Source organism: Lissotriton helveticus, chromosome 5_1 (assembly GCF_964261635.1).
Source record: "Lissotriton helveticus chromosome 5_1, aLisHel1.1, whole genome shotgun sequence".
Taxonomy (NCBI): domain Eukaryota; kingdom Metazoa; phylum Chordata; class Amphibia; order Caudata; family Salamandridae; genus Lissotriton; species Lissotriton helveticus.
Window position 1 is genome coordinate 1,117,940,121 of NC_136065.1, and position 19,081 is coordinate 1,117,959,201.

General features: G+C 42.2%; 1 protein-coding gene across 1 annotated transcript in view; it reads right to left on the reverse strand.

Annotated features, from left to right (window-relative positions):
* The window catches only part of LOC144752596 (VPS10 domain-containing receptor SorCS1-like), a 1,975,184-nt gene that overhangs the window by 759,463 nt on the left and 1,196,640 nt on the right, over positions 1–19,081 (reverse strand). The window contains exon 10 of the mRNA XM_078640477.1: positions 12,937–13,083. Coding sequence (XP_078496603.1) covers positions 12,937–13,083 — 147 coding nt within the window. The remainder of the gene's footprint in view (positions 1–12,936; positions 13,084–19,081) is intronic.

The following is a 19,081-nucleotide window of genomic DNA, read 5'->3' on the forward strand; positions in this document are numbered from 1 at the left end:
ATCCATACACACAATGGGAAAAAATCTTAAACGACTTAACCAAAAGATTACGCTGTAAGGCCCAGCGCTCTTTCACATTTCAAGGTAAAAGCAATATGTATTAAGTGAAAAACTAGAGCTAAAAATTGGGTTATGGTTCTTGAACCATAGCTATTTTTAACAGTTTTGTTTCTGTGAATTTCATGGGCTTTTTTTATGATATACTATATTCACCTGCCATGTACCCCTTCTGCGGTGCACACAGCTTTTGCCTGGCTATGTACCCTGCTGCCTGCCACCCTGCCCAGCAGGAGTTTGACCCTGGGCAAGCCTGATAAAGTATAATCTGCGAACTCTTTGCCATGCTTCACATAGATTGATCAAACAGCACCACATTTTTTGTGAATTGAACTTTTATTGGCCCCATATAGCTTTGCACCGCTGCCTCTTTGACGGTTCAGCTCAAAACTTGACATAACCAACAGCAAGCTAAATAGCTGTCAGATTTCATGCATGTTTGGTAAATGGTGCTGAACATTAACAAATTACCACTTTGTTGATCCCACCTTTAGAATGAGTCCCTTATTAATGAACCTTCATGACATAGAGAAACCCAAGAGTAAGTTAAGCACGCTAAGCCTCTGCCAAATTTTGTGCAGTGCCATCAAACAGAGCCAAAGTCAGAAGTAGATCAAACATGTTTTCCACCCCCTGTAATGTCGTTGACGTAAGGGCGAGACCACCTCTCCCAGTTATGTAGGGGAGATATCAGTTGGAACCTCTTGCACGTAATTATGATGGGCTGGACTAGCGTACATAAGCCCAGCGTGAGGGAAGGCAATAAAGAGCCTGGGGCTAGGCCTGCAGTCCCACAGTACGACACTACACCCCCTGTTTTTAACTTTGCCCACCCAAACATACCGGGGGTGCAATTTGCCCATTGCCTGAAAAGTTTAATGCAGATTCAAACTGTGTTATTAAAGTTATAATCAAATTAATATGTGTTTGTGCCCGCTTTTAAATTTGTCCTTCAATGATGGATTGGAATGCAACTTGACATTCCATGCATAAAAAACAACCCTTTTTAACCTTTTGCAAATTATGTGCAAATTGATCGCACATAGCCAATGTTACTAGCAAAATAACACTGTTTAGCCCCCCTCAACTTTTTATAAACTTGGTCCCCCTTGATGGTGCAGCACAAATTTGAAAATACTAAGATTAATCTCAGTATACTAAATGTCAAGTTCATGCATAATTTTTAAACAGGGCAACGGTAATAAGCTAATCAATAAATGACTGTTCAACTGGCACATTATTTAAAAGTGTTAACACTTTCAAGTCTGACACGTTTTTCAATTTCTAATATAACAATAACTGCTGAACCAATTAATACCAAACCATAAGTAAAGTTCTATTTTCATGCTAGAGTTGGTATATTAAGCAGTTCTTTTGCTATAGATGTGACCACAAATTCAGAAGAGGGCTAAAATGGGAAGATACATTTTTAGACCCTTCTAACTTTTTTCAGCTGAAGGAAAGTGCACAAAAAGTGGCATGCCAGACTGTTGCTGCTTATGCTTCTGAGTTCCAAATTAAGTGCAGATTTGTCCATTAACTCCATAGGGACCAAAGTTACAGGCCAAAGTAAAATGTATTTTTAAATGAAATTGCTGCTGAACCAAAACTACACGGAGGTGACTGTCAAATACAGATCTTGCTCAACTATCCTAAATAAACAGCTGATAAAGTCGAGAGCAATAGTGAGGATCACTAGATTGACTATATGGCAGCAGTGTATACTACGTCATTATGGATTTAATCAATTTGCAGATTACCCAAAAATTGTTTCCAGCTAAATCAAATAAAATTATACTTTCAGAGAATGTGCTACATAATTATCATTTCTCATGGCATAATTTAGATAACCTTGCCGCATAATTTATACCTCAATACTGCAAAATTCTAGTAGCCATGACAATGGAAAAGCCCAGCAGGTTGATCTAGGGGTGTCCATTGATTGATGAAGCCTCCCCCAGTAGCTGCTCGTGCCTGCCCTCACACACTCGCGTCACACACTGCGTAAAGTCTGCAGAGTCTGTGGGGAGACACAGGAATTTGCCGCCTCACCGTCCGTTCACCTGTTTGACGTTGTGCAGCTCCTGTTCGCGAGAGAGCGAGTCGAGACACAGACTGTCTGGGGCATTGTCTTGGACTAGTGCTGGTTTGGTTGTTTGCCCTGATTGCTGATCCTGCCGGACCACGCTGGTCCCGCTGTCAGCAGGTGTCTGCTGTTGTTGATGTGAGGGGGTGGCCGTGCAGTCCCTAGCCAGCTTCCCAGGACAGCCAGAGCACTGCTAGTGCTTGTGCTCGCACTGCAGTACCATTTCCACCAATGCGTGCCCCAAGTTTTTTTCAGAGTGAACCTAAATGTTCACCCAATTGATGACATAGTGAGACTAAAACCAATCTTATACTGGCTGAGATTATGGTTGATTCCTGAGCTGGAATGTTTTAGAAATGTATTGAAGGATATCCTTCTAATCCCATGGTGTGTCAATACTTTGCTGTGACTAGGCTATATTAAGCAATCCCTCACTGCATTGGGGGTCCCTGGTCTTTGGCAATGCCCAGGGGGCAACTCTGCTTCCTCTGTAAGGGGATCAAAGAAGCCTTTTGAACAAATGAACGGAGGAAGATATTGGAAACCACCAGCATTGGCAGTCCTGCTGATTTTTTTTACTGTATCAAAAAACTGAGCCACGGTTTGAGATTTTCTTGGACGAATTTGAGCCGCCATTTACTAGATCTCTGTATATAAAATTGAGGTTGGGTACCTTGCCACTTGTATCCTTCACTAGCAAATGGAGATCCCACTTAGAGGGTAGTGCGTCCAGCTTGGCATATGTAGCAGCACAGGAGACAGATGCCCACCTACTCCTACACTGTTTGTCTAGCATATACCAGCCAGCAAAAATGCTGGAATGTTCCCTTGGGCAGATACCTGGAATAAGGCTCCATGAACAAGTGTTTGCAAGTCAGACATGGGGTCTTGCGTGATTTTCTCAAAGCCAAATTCTTAGACTCAGTCTGGCCTATTCGTATTAGGATACTCATGCAAATGCCAGACATTAAACATTGAGCACATAAGTTGACTGTAAATATACTGCTTTTATATAGATTCGCCTTCAAAATTGTGTCTTAAAGTGTGAAGGTGACTTTTTCTACAAAAACATTTTTTTTAATACTGTGGCGCTGTTCCTTGGGAATTCCAGCTCTAAGTATATGTATTTGTTTGTTAATACAATGTGATTCTTATTCATGATGCTTTTAAGGTCATTGACCGTAATAAAGAATTTAAGGAAAGAAAGAGTGATGAAATCAATATTTGACAGGGAACGGTGAATTATTTCCCATACATCAGCATTTTTTTCAAATAAAATCACCCAGACATGTAATATATGCTCTAGCATAGATCCATGTCCATGTAATTAGGCTCTAGCATAGATCCATGTCCTCCCAGAATTTTTAAAATGGCTCTGCCAGGCATTCAGCCTCAGGTACTGAGTCTACTGAATAACTCACTCAACTCAGGCTATCTGCCGATTCAGATGAAAGAAGCCAGGGTTTCCCCACTTCTGAAGAAAGCAGGAACAGACACAACAGCCTTAAAAAATTACAGGCCCATTTCGCAGCTGCCTTTTCTAAGCAAGATGAGTTGAGAGTTAGGGCAGATAACAAACAGCCTTGTGCCTTGATTCTATTAGACTTATCGGCGGCTTTCGACACAGTCAGCCACACCATCTTGCTGGACCGTGTCGCAAAATTGGGGATCACAGGCCAGGTGCTAAAGTGGCTAGAATCCTTCCTGTCAGGTCGAACCCAGAGAGTGCAGCTAGGAGACCAACTGTCTGAGATCCGCGATGTGACCTGGGGGGTGCCCCAGGGGTCGGCGTTATCCCCCCTGCTTTTTAATATCTATCTACAACCACTGGTGGAGGAGCTTATGCGTATGAACTGCGAAATCTTTAATTACGCAGATGATACTCAGCTCTTGGTCCGGCTGGACAACACCAAAGAGGCCCAGGATTCAGTGAGGAATCTGCTCTCATTCACAGTCAACTGGATGACTAACAATCTGTTGAAAGTGAATGCTGATAAGACGGAGGTGCTGGTGATTAGCAACAAAGAGGATCCCTGGAGTGACCTGTACTGGCCCCCCGAGCTAGGAACCACTCCGTCTCCTGGCTCTGTGGTAAAAAGCTTGGGGTTAAGGATCGATGCAGACCTCTCAATGGCCCCGCAAGTTTCTGCTGTGGCAGGATCTTGCATAGGTGTGTTGAGGCAATTGCGAAAGCTAGTCCCCATCTTATCTGCCTCCACCCTGCAATCGATCGTATCCGCCACAGTCATTTCGAGACTTGATTATGGGAATGCCTTATACCTAGGCCTACCACAGAAGCTGTTGAGGAAGCTGCAGGTAATACAAAACGATGCGGCCAGGCTGATCCATTCTTTGCCTAGAAACGCGCATGTAACCCCACTGCTTCAGAAGCTGCACTGGCTCCCAGAGAAATTCCTAGTGCAGTTCAAATGTCTCTGTATGGCCCATAAGGCACTCTTTGGGAAAGCCCCAGAGTACATTAAGCAACGTCTAAAGAGGTACACCCCGGGGAGGCTACTGCGCTCAGGAACAACCTCCAACCTGTTTCAACCTAGGTTCAAATTAAAGACCAAAGGAGGCAGGGCCCTGTCCGTGCTCCTTCCACAACTGTGGAACGAGCTTCCACCTACCTTGAAAGCGGAATCGCAACTTCTACCTTTCAGAAAGAAACTAAAAACGTATCTTTTCAGAAAGGCTTTCATGACATCATAGGAGGTGAAACAACTGAGGTTCTAGGGTCATCAGTGTGTTATGTTCTTTCTGGTTAAGCGCTTAGAGACCGGCGGTGATAGGCGCTATACAAGCAATCCCTAACATAACATAACATATATGTATAGTACATATGTAGATGAGCATAGTGTAATATGCTATTTATTACCATTGTTGGGTGTTGGAAGAGACCATTTGTTGGTCATGATGTCCTCCACTATCGACAATTGCAATAAATAGCACATTGCTCTCTTCGTATCTGCATAAATGGTTTATACCATGGCATTTCCCAAGTCTGTTTGGTTTAAGGAAAGGTACTTAACAAAAAATAGGATGCAAGGGGTTACATTTGTACCATGAGGTAAAATCACACTACCACTACCATTACTATGTGACTCTTAGAGTATATCCATCCATAACACTTCCCTATGTATATAGAGATAACTCTAATCACTAGTATATGCAGTAGACCTTTGTACTCTCTACCATTCCTATGTGACTCTTAGAGTATATCCATTTGTATCTCTTCCTTGAGTGACTCTACTATTTGTTACATCTGCAATTTCTCTTTCTGTTTGTATCTCTTCCTTATGTGACTTTGCATCTTGTACATTTGCAAATTTTTCAGTTTGGATCTTTTATGTAACGCATGTAATCCTAAATCCTTATGTTTTGCAACTGGTTCTTATGTAAAGGGCTCTGACACCTTCGGCTAAAGTTTGCGCTATATAAAATCACATTAAATAAAATACAAATAAAAAAAGACGCCTGTTAAAATTTAGGGAGTTGTTTCCCTATGTAAATTATTTCATTAAAAATATTACTCTTGCAATAGACAGATACTTAAGTAAAGTGTGGTTCTAGCAAGTTGTTGTATATACTATATATGTGAGAATCAGAGGAGAAGTGTTCTAGATGCTAAATGAAAACTTTGTACTGTGGATTCTTAGGGCTGGGTGGGAACTCCGCGGAGTTACCGAAAAACTCTGTAGAATTCCGCAGAGCTCCGCATGCAGGCGGAGTCACCACTCCATTTAAAAAAAGCTACAAAGGCCTTTGATGCAGTGACTGACAGTGTTTTCTCCTGTTTTTATTCCTGTCTTGAATATCTGGCATGATCACGTTAAGAGAATTGGGTGAAGGATGCATATACATAATTCATTAGTTATCAATGTTAACAATGAGCACATTATGTCTCTTTTATTGGTTCTTCTGAAGCATTTTGGAGACTGTTTAATATATGGCGCAGAGTGATTACATGACTACAGCGTGCAATAGGGCGCTGCCAACACTATAAACCCTGCACAAGCCGCTTGAATAGTTTATGAAGAACATCAGCTGCTGAAAGTAATTTATTGCTATGATCCTCACCGCTGGTCATCTACTATCATATGCAAAACCAATGTAGAATTGCTGTATCAAAATGTCTAGAATAAGAGGTTTCATGCTATTGGAATAAAAAATGCGGGTATGCTTGAGATGCTCCAATAATTAAATGAAAGCAGTAGTGAGATTCAATGCCACATTTGGGCAAAAAATGAAGTCACATTTGAAGAAACAATATTGAAACTAATAATACCTTGTTTAATTTAAGACAGTTGTATTAACTACTTGTACACATGATCACATAGCAGATCACATTATTGCTGTGATATGATAATCCAACAGGGCTGGGCGACTGGATGTGCAAAAATGGTGGGAAAGGTACACAACTGATGGAGGCATTGTGAGTGGACCAAATACTGCAACACAGAGGACCCCTCGAGTTCTGGGAGAGCACCCAAATTGCAAAACAGGAGAGGCAGAGAGGCAGGAGGAAAGGGAGGGAGGAGGAGGAAGAGTACTGACAACAATAATAATTTGGGTAGCAGCTGCACAAAGGAGTTTAGGGCTATAGGCTGAGAGCGTGTAATCCATTAATTACATCCAGCAGGGCCAGAAGTATGTTTGTGTTGTAACTTGTAAGGTAAGGAAAACCGGGAGGTGAGGTGGGGGGAAGGAAATTGGACTAGGTAGACAACGAAAAGTGAGATGGGGAAAGACGACAGGGAGACTGGGCGAGAGGTGAAATACAGATTAAGAGATCTAGAGATAAAGGATGTTCATCGACAATCATCCACTCCATTACCTTGGGTGATCAGACAGAGCGTGCATCTCATCTAAATCAACCACTGCGCCCTCCTCAGTTGAGCTCTCTCTGTCCTTTCCACTTCCACAGAACGTCCTCCCACAACACCATCTGGGTGGTGAGTAAACATTGTTGCCCCTAACACGTGAACACTCCTTGGTGCTCTTCAATCAAAATGAGCCCCTGGCCTACGCTGGGTTCATGCAAGGGCTGTGGGGCATGGGAAGTCTTGGCATTGCATGTCAGATGTGCAGGGTTTACGCCAACGCCAAAAGAATATTTAACTGGCAACCACAAATCCCAGAGCATGTCCCACGAGAACCCCTCCTTAAGTGCTAACAGGGCAGTTCACACCCACACACTACCTGGCGCGATTTGATCACTGCATACTACAGACGGGGCAAAGGATGAGCCACGTCACGGCTGCTGCCATGCTAGGATCAGGTATATTTAACACAGGGGCGCCAGTAAAACTCTGCCACGCAGCTGAGGCAGAGTTTTTGCCAAACTCCATGTTCTAAGTGGAGCGCGGAGTGGCAGAAATTCTGAACTCCGCCCGCGAAGTGGAGTTTACCACCCAGGGCTAAACAAGATTGAAATTACAGCTTTGTCAATAAGATGAAAATTGTGCAATTCTGTACAAGTTATTTCTCTTCCTGTGCTTAAACCTGTGCATATGTTAAATGAAATGTAATTTAATTTGAATATATGACCCCTCAATTCTAGTACAAAATCTCATATTTTCTTTCGAGACACCTATTAGCGTACAGCACTTTGTTGGTAGGATCACGTTATATAAAAAAACAATATATGCCTAAAACTAGTTTATAAGAGGATTACTTTTTAGGTTATTATTCAATGTGTCGGCTGTCTTGACTTTCAAGACCTGAGTCTCTGAACTAGTGCACAGGCACGTTTCGTTCAAGGCAGACAGAGATGGAGAGAGAGAAGAGAAGTGTATGTGTGTGTGACAGAGAGGGCGAGAAAGAGACTTAAGAGTGTGTCACGACATTTGTCTGCTGACTATGGGTTAAGTGTATGTCACAAATTTTGGCCACTGGCTGTGGGTGATTGTGAAATATACATCTATGTGCTCACTTAAGTTCATACCATGCCTCAGAGTTGCAGGTCCAATTAAATAGTGATATGAGGGGGCACTATTTAAAAGAGATTAGGTATGCACTGGATACGCTAGGTTACAACACCATGCTTTGTGCTGCAGAACTATGTTATCCTCCTTGTAAATTGCACACATGTACTTTTGAAGCGATTCAAATAATTTAATTACCAATTAGGGCTGTTAAGATGTGAGTGAGTGTTGCATGTCTTTTTTCCACAGTGGGAGGATGGTTTGCCACCACAGGTTTTTTTGTGACATAATCATTCATGGGATAAGATTAATTGACAATGTTTTTTGTGTTCTCATTTTGACCTATTACTTTAATTTATTGTGCCACTTAATTACATTAATTTAATATGTTATTCACTATGGTAGGATGTCATGCTCCGCATGTATTGTCTAGTCCTGGAGAAGCCTCAGAACATTGGAAGTGGCGAAAACCTTACAAACCACACATTTTAGCTAGTGAAGGAGATAGCTGGTGCTCCTGAAACAAACATTCTCTTGAGATAATATGATGCTTGAGGGGAGATAAAATATGATAATGTAGCAGAAGTGCTTGTAGGAGAAGTTGACAAAGATCTGGCTGATATATAGGAAATGTTTAGGTGTAGGATATATAAAACAAAAATTATTTATTTTGAAAATATTCCATTTACTAGGCAGGGTTGGGATGTAGAGATATCCTTTAAATAACCAACACATTAAAGTGCCAGTGCAGCAGCCAAGAAACAACATACAACCAGTGGTTCTGGAATCAATTTCAGTGTGGGGATGATGCATTAGTGGTACGCCACTGAAGTCAGAGGGATTGGGAAAATTCCAAGCGTTGCGCAAAAAAGTGCACCAAATGTGCCAAGCCCACTCAGCGGGAGAGTGGTATGTAGCTAGTGGTGCATTTTGGAGAACTGTTGAGGCAGTGCACTGTCATTTGTAGACACATATTTTGCATTGAAATGACCACTAAATTTGCACAGACATACAGTTTTACTCGTAAAACTAAATAGCAAAGATATGAAAAAGCATGAAAATGTGATGTTACTGAATAGTTATCGTTTGCACATCAACATAAAGTGTCTTGATTTATTTTGATACTATTAAAATGTGCTTCACTTGTGCTTTCCTAAGTGCTGACATATTTTTAAATGTGTGTATATTTAATTTACAAGTATTTTAATATTGTCTGTTAGAATGAACATTGATGTCCTACAACCTTTCTTTTCTTTTCCTGAACCCTAGAAATATTGTCACCTAGGTCTCTTATGCAACATCCTCTTACTATGCAGTTAGAGAAAGAATAGTAAACACCAGTTTCAAATGAGCAGCAATTTGTCAGAAGACATAGCCTGACATCTGACCTTTGTCTTTAAACAATCAGAAAATGTGACAAGATAAACACAAAATTGTAATTTTAAAACATCTTTATTGCCCAGTCACCTTCTGAATTCCAGCTTGGTTATTTTTTGGGGGTGCTGTAGCACACCCCTACTTCCAGTGCGTATGCATACAACAGTATTAAATAAACACAGGAAAAACTGCAAAATACGTTTCTTTTCTCCTCGAGAGGCTCGCAGACATAGCATTACAATGGTTACTTACATAGAGCATATTACATACATGATTGTGTCTATGCGCTCAAATAGCATATATTGTTGTACCCACCTAAACGTTACTCCTTACATCAATTTACTATGGATAAATGTATGATTTAGGCTTTCATCCAGCCTATCAGTCTGTCAAAAAATTCCACAGTGGGCACTATAAACTCAATTGTCTTTTGGAATTTTATCACTTGATGCAAGCATTACCCAAGTAAATGACACAGGTTTGGTGGGCATTACAAAGGCTGAAACATATTAGCTGTGCCATATTTGAACCTGCAATGCAGAGCTGAAACGCTGAAGCCCTGATTACAAGTGGGCCGATAAATGCTGACGCGTGCGTAAACTACTGGTTATGCACTTTTAATTACGAGTTTGGCTGTATTTACATTCATTGCAGGCACCTTGAGGTGCCTGGCATGGGTGCAGGGATGAACTGCGCCACTTCTGCGCCACTTCTCTGAGAGCATGCATTCTGGTCGGATTGCATGCTCCCATTGTAAAAGATAGGAGTGCCACCGAACATTGTCCAGTCGCATCCTAATTGCTGGGTTGGGATGCCGAAAGGAGGTCGGTCGGTCCCAGTACCGAATCGATGTTGGACGGATTCCGGATCTTCTGACATCAAAATCGGGCCCCAAGACTGTATCATTACTACCCAAGTAACTCTTTTTAGTAACCTTAGAATAACAATAGATTGATAAAAATAAGGATCTTTTCTTGTGTTTTGCAGTTTGCATGCAGCTCTTTCATAACTTACGGTACTATATTCGATTTATTGTGTCATATGAACTTGAAGTAACAAAAGGATGTCTATGACAAAAGCGGTAACCCACTGAGCCATCTACATAAAATACAAATCCGTGGTCTGCATGTGGTTGTGCCTTTCAACATGCACATTTACCTCTATGCTACTTTCCGATGAGTCAAAACAGTGACTGGGAAAAACGCAGATTTTTCCAGGAAAGTGCGTTGACCGCCAGAGTTATCTAGCTGATATTAGTATCCCCTGAGATATCTTGGTCTAAAAAGACCTTTACAGCAGGGGCCTTAGCACCAGAAAATATTTCACAGTGTATCCTATTAGTGATCAATTACAGATGCCAGAACAGATTTAACCCCACATGGGTCCTTGTTGCCAATTTCTTTGCAAAAGAGTTTATAAAAAGTAAAAATAATTGCATAAGTTGTCAGACTGTGCTTTTCGAGGCTCTGCCCCTCGTTCATGGCTCGGCCCCACGCTTCTGGCTGTCCTTCACGCGATGTTCTGAATGTGTACGAAAAACTTGCGCACTGTTGCTAGGTTATCACTTCTTATATGCAAAGGAGGGGCTGGCCTGGGGGTGCCACAGATTTTTGCACTTCTTTAGTCCTTAATGACGCATTATGACAGAGATGAAGGTGGGGGAGAGGTGGGGGACTGGGCTTTGTTACAATCTATAACACTGAATAGACTGTAACCCTGTATGGGATGGTATGTGTGACTTAAATGTCACAGCACAATAATAATCGGAGGGTACCAAATAGGCCTTTTTGTTTAAATACGCGTTTTTAATTCGGCATTTTAGATAGAACACCTCACAATTGGATCAGGACAGAAGGTTGTTACCTTTGGAAGCCGGGGTTTTTTAGCCTGCCTGTCACGTGAAATTAAAGTGGTGTCTTGGGAACACTATGTGAAACCTGAAAGTGCCCACACCACCCCACCCCCTCGCTCCTCCCAGTGGTACCTTAGATTTAGTGGCACTCCCGACGTTGCTGATAGAGGGTGCGGCCCTCAGGCGAGTCCTTTCATTTTTTAATGGCCTCACAATTATGCTAAACGGAGCCAGCAGTTGAGACCGTACAACAGAGTGCACATAGAGCAGTAGGCGCTCACCTCACTCCGCTAATGTGTTGACTGAACACAATGTACTCGTGCCTACAGCTGTCGGGGACAAAGAGCTGATAACAGAGTTAGAAGAAGTGAGGGAGAAAGAAGGGGAAATAAAAGCCAGAGACGGGTAAGAGAAGAGAGCAGACTTAACCAGTAAGAGTGAAAAAGAGAGGGGAGCTTAGAAAAAGATGATATGAATGGATGAAGAAATGAAGAAAAGGGCAGCAAAGAAAGTGGAGACAGAATGAGATAGAGGAAGGAGGGAGGAAGACAGGGAGAGGGAACAACAGACAGGTGGGGAGACAGATGGAAAGATTGAGAAAGACAAGACAGGGAAGTGGGAGGAGGCAGGGATCGTCAGTTTCTATTCGCGTGATTGAGATTCCCCTCAGCACCAAACCGGAGCCCTAGCGCGGCTCTTCCCAAACATTCTCAGATTTCCCACGCCCAAAAGTAGATATTTTAAGATGTCGTTCGACAGAGGTAGCTTTCCCAGAAAAATCAAATAGTCTAAGCAACGTCCAATGTAAGATGCTGATAGGGTAATGGTAACGCATTCCGAAATATAAAACTCCATTTGCGTTGAACGAATACTTTCAATGCAAAACAATAAATGCTCTAAAAATTGCATTTTGTGGCTTGCTGATGTGCTACATCATCACTGTGCATTCTAGTAGAGTAGTTAAATAGGCATTTTGCTAATATATAAGAAAGTATACACAAGGACGTCCGCAAAGGGGAGGGGGGTCTAATACAGGCAGCACGGTCTTGAAATTGATTTAATTATGCCCCCCCCCCTACACCCCCTTCCCCCAGAAAATCTGAGGACGCCCGTGAGTACATGCATTGTCGACAGGTGCATGCTGTAACTGGCACGCAGAATCCAAGAACAGAAGGTTGGGATTCACACTGTATTCTTCTCTGGTGTAGTTTCCTACTGCCATCTAGTGACCGAAATTCAGCACTGCGTCAAGTTTACAAAAATTGAGATCGCTTCTGGCTTTTTTGAGCTTTGGTTACGGCAAACAAGAATGATCAAACGTGACTGAACAGGACCCTTTTTTATGATTCCGTTTTCAATATATCTGAAGACGCAGATCTAAAATCTTCAAAAATGTAGTTTAAAAACAGCTCCTTTACGCGAATGTTTCAAACTAATCAACTAAATTATCACCAGGACAGTGATATCATTTTAGTTTCGGTGCCACATATTCGGCATTACATGCACCGTGTCATAAGCCTGTGGGCGTTCAGGAAAAAAACATGGCATTTATTCTGTGCTTTTAGGAGCCACTCATTTGCGTCAGATGAGCCCTGACCCGTGTACTTTAAGCTCTCATTTTCTGAGAAGTAACTTACCAGAAGGCAGTGAACGGGGTCTCCTCTCAGATCAACTTCCGGGGCCTGAAGGAGGCGCCAGTCTCGTCCTTTGTTATACGTGATGAAGGTTTTGACCTGGTTGTCAGTCTTCTTGTTAGCCAGAAACATTCCCTTTATCCCTGCTACCTAGGAGAAATTAGAACAGCTGAAAAACGTGTAGGTTGAAGGGACGTTTTAAACACATCACATCAGCAGAATATTAGGCACATGAAAGCAACTTCAACATCATCCAGTGTAATTATAATGTCCTATGTGCGTCATCAAGTATATGAGTGTACGAAGTCAAAATGAGGTTACCCTGGGCCTGATTTTCCGAGACCCTCTTCGATAGTGAGGCACATAGTTCCACCCCGACACCCCAAAAATAGCCTTTTTAGGCTTAAGTACTCATAGGAGAGGAATCCCAAGCTCAACGTGTATGACCCACAGCTTAACCACGACCAACCAGCCTTACATCGAGTTGCCTCCCTAGATACTAGAAAGCAGTGATCAAACCTTAACATATAGTTTTATTAGCATTCGATAGTCTGCACGGATATCACTTCCATTCTAGTCGGGGGTCTTCTGCTGTGCGAGCCTAGTTTCAATATTTTTACAATGCTGAGTTTGGTTTTCAGTCAGTAATGGAATGGTATCGATTTCCAAAGTGCACATTATTTACATAGAGATATGTATATGCAAATGGTTGCAGTAACTAATGTAGCTTATCATACTTAAGTCACACATTCTTCTGTCAACTTGTTTTCATTGGAAAGCGTCAGTAAAATATGATACGACGCATGAGCATTCATTTAAAATAGTGCATGCAATTGTAAATATTAATTCAATCATACTTGCAAAGTAATAGACCAGACACTATGGAACGCAAAGAGTGATTTAAGAGCAATGCAGTCTATTGCTATCATGCCTTTTGAAGGGACTACTCAAATTAATGTCGGCAATGATGTATAATAAATGCATGCTGTTGTGGTAAATTAAAAAGAAGTGCATCATGGGGCATGGCTACAGTTTTCCATCCAAGGATCTCAGAGGTTAGTGAACATGTTCTGTTTTTTATTGGTGGTCTGAAGCTGCTTTCTGAATGTGTTTGTGCTACAAAAAAACAACCAAGAAACAAGATATGACCGCACATGAAGATGGGAAAAAAACAAAAAAATTAATTCGGGACACTGTAAACTCACGGCTATTTTTTTCCAGATATTAACAGGCAGTTGAGCTTTTAAGAGCCACAAAGTGACAACATTTTAAAACACAGTCGAGGTAAGCTTGGTTGGTACATTTCACAAACGGTTGCTCTCAGTAACAAGATGCGACTTTTGAGCTAATGCCTTGGTGCCAACACTCCTGGCATCAGAAATTACCTCTGATTGCAGCCATTTCCACGTCTTCCTCAGAGCTGCTAGTTATGCAAAGGCATCTATTGAACACCTTTTTACGTGGGCACCTAATTATAGTCAACACAGGCAGATGAACTGGTCTCCTTTTGTCTTTCGCTGAAAGTACCACAGTGGGGGTCACTGCTGCCCTCCTCTTCAGCTTCCCACTGGTCAGGACAGAGTTACATGCATTGCTGACGTGGTCCGGGCCGCCACAGGCTACCAAACCCTGGGGAACCTATGGTAATGCCCAGGCCTTGCATAGGCCATTCTTTCTGTAACTGACACGTCTTCTCGACTCAATGGCAATCTCTAACATTAATTAATGTATGTTTTACCAATCAGTGAGGCAGATTTAGGGGCCGCACGATTCTCACAAGACACAGTCACTAGCAAGAGCACCACACATCAAACAGACGTGAAACAAGCAGATATGTATTTATTTATGTAGCTTTCTGTAGCGCAAGCATTAACCACGGGTGGTAAAGCGTTTCACAAAAGAAATAGCTCATTACAAAGGCATATAAATCAAATTACTGAAGGGAGCTAGGGCATTTACAATAGACAAAGTGCATTAATGTCAGGTGTGAATTACAGCAGTCATAAATATTGAGTAACAGGATGTGGACGCGTGCCAAGCGCAGGAAGGTGTCCAGTGAAAATTCAGGTAAGACTCAAGGCGCTGCTCGGTGTGTAAACTAAGCCAACGAGGTGTGGAATGGAAAAGAGAGTTGAACGAAATAACTTACAAGATAAGAGACCTACACAACAGATAATTAGATGACAGTTAAGGGCCAGATGTAGGTGGCCAATTACCGGTCGGTAACGGCCGAATTCGGCCGTTACCGACCGGTAATTGGATTTTGAGATGTAGGAGCATGCTTTACAGAATCGGTATTTTACCGAATCTGTATTTACAGATTCGGTAAAATTACCGAATCGGTAAATACAGACTCGGTAAAAATACCGAGTCTGTAAAAGCATATGTAGGTAGCACATCTTTGAGTGCCGCAGGCCTTTCAGATTCGGTATTTTAACACCCAATCCAATTGGGTGTTAAAATACCGAATTCAGGTGTGCATGCACATGTGTGCATGCACACCTAGGGCCAGATGTAGGTAAATATATTTTACCGACTCATAAATACCGAATTTTACCGATTCGGTATTTATGAATCGGTAAAATATAAGGAGGGAGATGTAGGTAAATCCAGATGTGGATTTACCGAATCTGTAAAAGTCGGTATTTACCGATTCGGTAAATACCGACCGGTAATGCCCATTCATTCCTATGGGCTTTGAAGCCCATAGGAATGAATGGGCATTACCGATATTCGGTAAATACCGAATTTCACAAGGGTGCAGGGGGTGTCACTTTGACACCCTCTAGCACCCCTAAAACAGGTTCGGGTGCCATGTGGCAGGCATACCTGCCCTAAGGGCAGGTCTGCCTGTCATATGGCACAGGTGTGCATGCACACATGTGCATGCACACCAGAATCGGTATTTTACCATCAAATTGAATTTAATGGTAAAATACCGATTCTGTAAGGCTTGTGGGACTCAGAAGAGTCCCACCTACATCTCAAAATTACCGAATCGGTAAAAATACCGATTCGGTAATTTACAGAATCGGTAAATTTACCGATCGGTAAATTTACCGATTCTGCCCCCTACATCTCAAAATCCATTTACCGGTCGGTAACGGCCAAAATCGGCCGTTACCGACCGGTAAAAGCCTACCTACATCTGGCCCCTAGCCATGTGACAGACAGACATGCCCTTAGGGCATGTCTGTGTGCCACATGGCGCACATACCTATTTTTGGGGTGCCAGAGGGTGTCAAAGTGACACCCAGTGCACCCTTGCAAAATTCGGTATTTACCGATTCTGTAATTACAGAATCGGTATTGCCCATTGATTCCTATGGGCTTCAAGGCCCATAGGAATCAATAGGAAATACCGATTCGGTATTTACAGATTCGGTAAATACCGAATCCTAAAGATTCGGTATTTACACATCTGGAAATACCTACATCTCTCCCTTCATATTTACCACTTCTTAAATACCGAATCGGTAAAATTCGGTATTTAAGAAGTGGTAAATAAGAATTACCTACATCGGGCCCTAAGTTGTACTTAGAGTACTGTAATGTCCTTCTCATTCCCTAACATCCCGGCCATTATTCACAACCTCTGTCGTGTGCAGTGCTCCATGATCCAAATATCCCACCGAGCGGATATGTCAAGCTGAAGATGCGGTGGCAGACTGAGACACAGCAATTATGCAAAGCACAGCACTCATGCAAACCACAGAATAAGTCCCAGTTATTACTGGTTAGTAGAAACAAAGCAATGATGGCTAAGCACACTTGGAGACATGTTTTAAAAGGGAGTGTAGAGGGTGTCTGTAGTACGACATTTGAGGCATCATGTAAATTCCTTAACATTTCTCAGAGACAGCAGTGGAAAAAATTACAACTTTAAATAGTGCTGTGGAATAAACCCTTGCGATGAACACTTGTTAACGTCAGGTCAAAGGTTTATGTTTTTGCGGACAACTTGAATTACCACCTAGCAAATATAAAACCTATTAGTATTGCTCAACTACATTTTACTCATGTTATTGTTATCAAAGGATACACTACCTGGATTAAACACTGTAACTCCAACAATGCAAACAGATACATTGCACTCAACCCACTAGGCTATACTGACCGGGGAGGGCGTCACTCCTCTGGAAATGTTCCTACACATACGACCGAAACATGAAATACGAGCCAACACACCTTGCTTCCCACAGGAACCTGATCAGCTGGAGGTCTTGCACATCACACTCAAAATGTCTGGCCCCTCACATGATGTCTCTCACTTCTACCTCGTGGCGCTGCTGGTGGGACCGGGACTTGGAGTCCCCTGTGACAGATGAGCAGTGGAAATTATGCTGAGAGCAAACCGCAGACATTACAGCCAGCAGCAGGATGCTTATTATACATTTCAAGTTTCTCCATAGAATCTACTACACACCCACACTACTCCGAATATAAACTACAGGAGGACAATCGATGTGTGAGATGTCACCAAGAAGGGGCTGACTTCTTTCACCTGTCGTGGGCATTCACTCAGGTCCAGGGGTACTGGCGGAAGTACTTGATGCACTATCAGGGATGATGGTAACCCCCAATCCTGCACTCTCCCCTGTTTACACTTCTGGGCTACACAGCAGACATCCCGAAGATGCATAGAAAGTTCACCGCCATGGGTCTACTCTTGGCCAAGCGTAAGGTGGCCTGTGGATGGGGGAGGGGAGGGGTTGAGCCCCTAAATTCAAAGTTTGGCTCCATGATTTTATATATGGCAAAGACCAACTAACAGCTTATGCAAAATTGTTACTGACTAACTCCCATCCCAGAAATATCTGGGAGTCACTGGTCGCATATCTTCAGGCGCACAGTGAGCGTACCGAGGAATCCCCCACGGTGGTGACTCATGAGGAGGCTCCTGAAGGGTATATAGCAATTTACTGTATGAGAACCCTACCATGTGAACGCTATGTCTAACTGGTGTGTGTAAAACATATGGGACACTGGACTTTATTCTATTTCGCTGAAGTCCCCATAGGCCTCGGACTGATTATGTACTGAGGTGTGTAAACAAGCCAACTCAATGACTTATATGGATGCGATTGTTCCATACTAGGCTATAAATTAGGTGTTTTTTTGTTTTCTCTTTTTTCTCTGCTTACCGATAATTATCAGCCTTCTGATATCCTGTGGTACTTTTCAAGTCTGATTCATGTTGATGCTATGGTTTGTTTTGATGTATGACAAAACATGATAAATACAGTTAAAAAAAAGTAGTATGTCCAACACGGTGGGATTCATGAGAGCTGGTTGGGGACCAGCCCCCTTTCTCCTCCATTCTGCAAATGGGACTACTAGATAAAAAACACAGAAATTCCCTGAAAAAAAACACAGGTTACAGGGACGTTATTGGTAGAAAATAGAATTAAAAATACCTTAAAAATTCACTGAAAAAATAAAGGTTACAGTGATATTATAGTTAGGAAATAGATTTTTAAAAAAGCTTAGAAATTCACTGGAAAAAACAAACATTACAGGTAGTTACAGTTAGGCTGATATTTGACCAGAGAAATTCAGCATGAAGTCCTGGATCAGGGAGCCCATAGATTTTGGCACGCCCTTTGCCAGGATAAACTCCCATTAAATAGCTTTTATCCTACTCTTCGTAATCGAGCACAGCTCCTCAGGTCTTAACCAATATTCCTCCATGCCCAATTTCCTCAATAGTACTCTCAGGGTGCTAAACCAGGGAATTGAATTTATCTTGGGCTGTGTCAAAAGATTCCTGATAGCCACTCGATAGGGGACAAGCTCCTTAATCTTCCATAGGCAATGCCAAAACAGTAAGCACTTGTAGTCCAGCTTGTGAACAAATTTTCTTTGGGCCAGATCAAGAAAAATAGGGGTCAGGGGAGTGCTATCTGGTAGATTAAGGATGTTTCTTATGAAACAATGTTCTGTGGCAGAAAGATATTCTGTGTTCCCACTACCCCACAGTTCTGCTACATACAAAACTGTTCCTAAGGCATTAGTAATATATATTTCTAATGCTGGAGCCACTTTCCTGGACATCGTGTTTATATGAATCTTATTTTTTGGGGCAGTCTGTTAAAATAGGGACAAATGCATGTTCTCTATATGGGGTACCCAACTTAAGTTAGGGGTC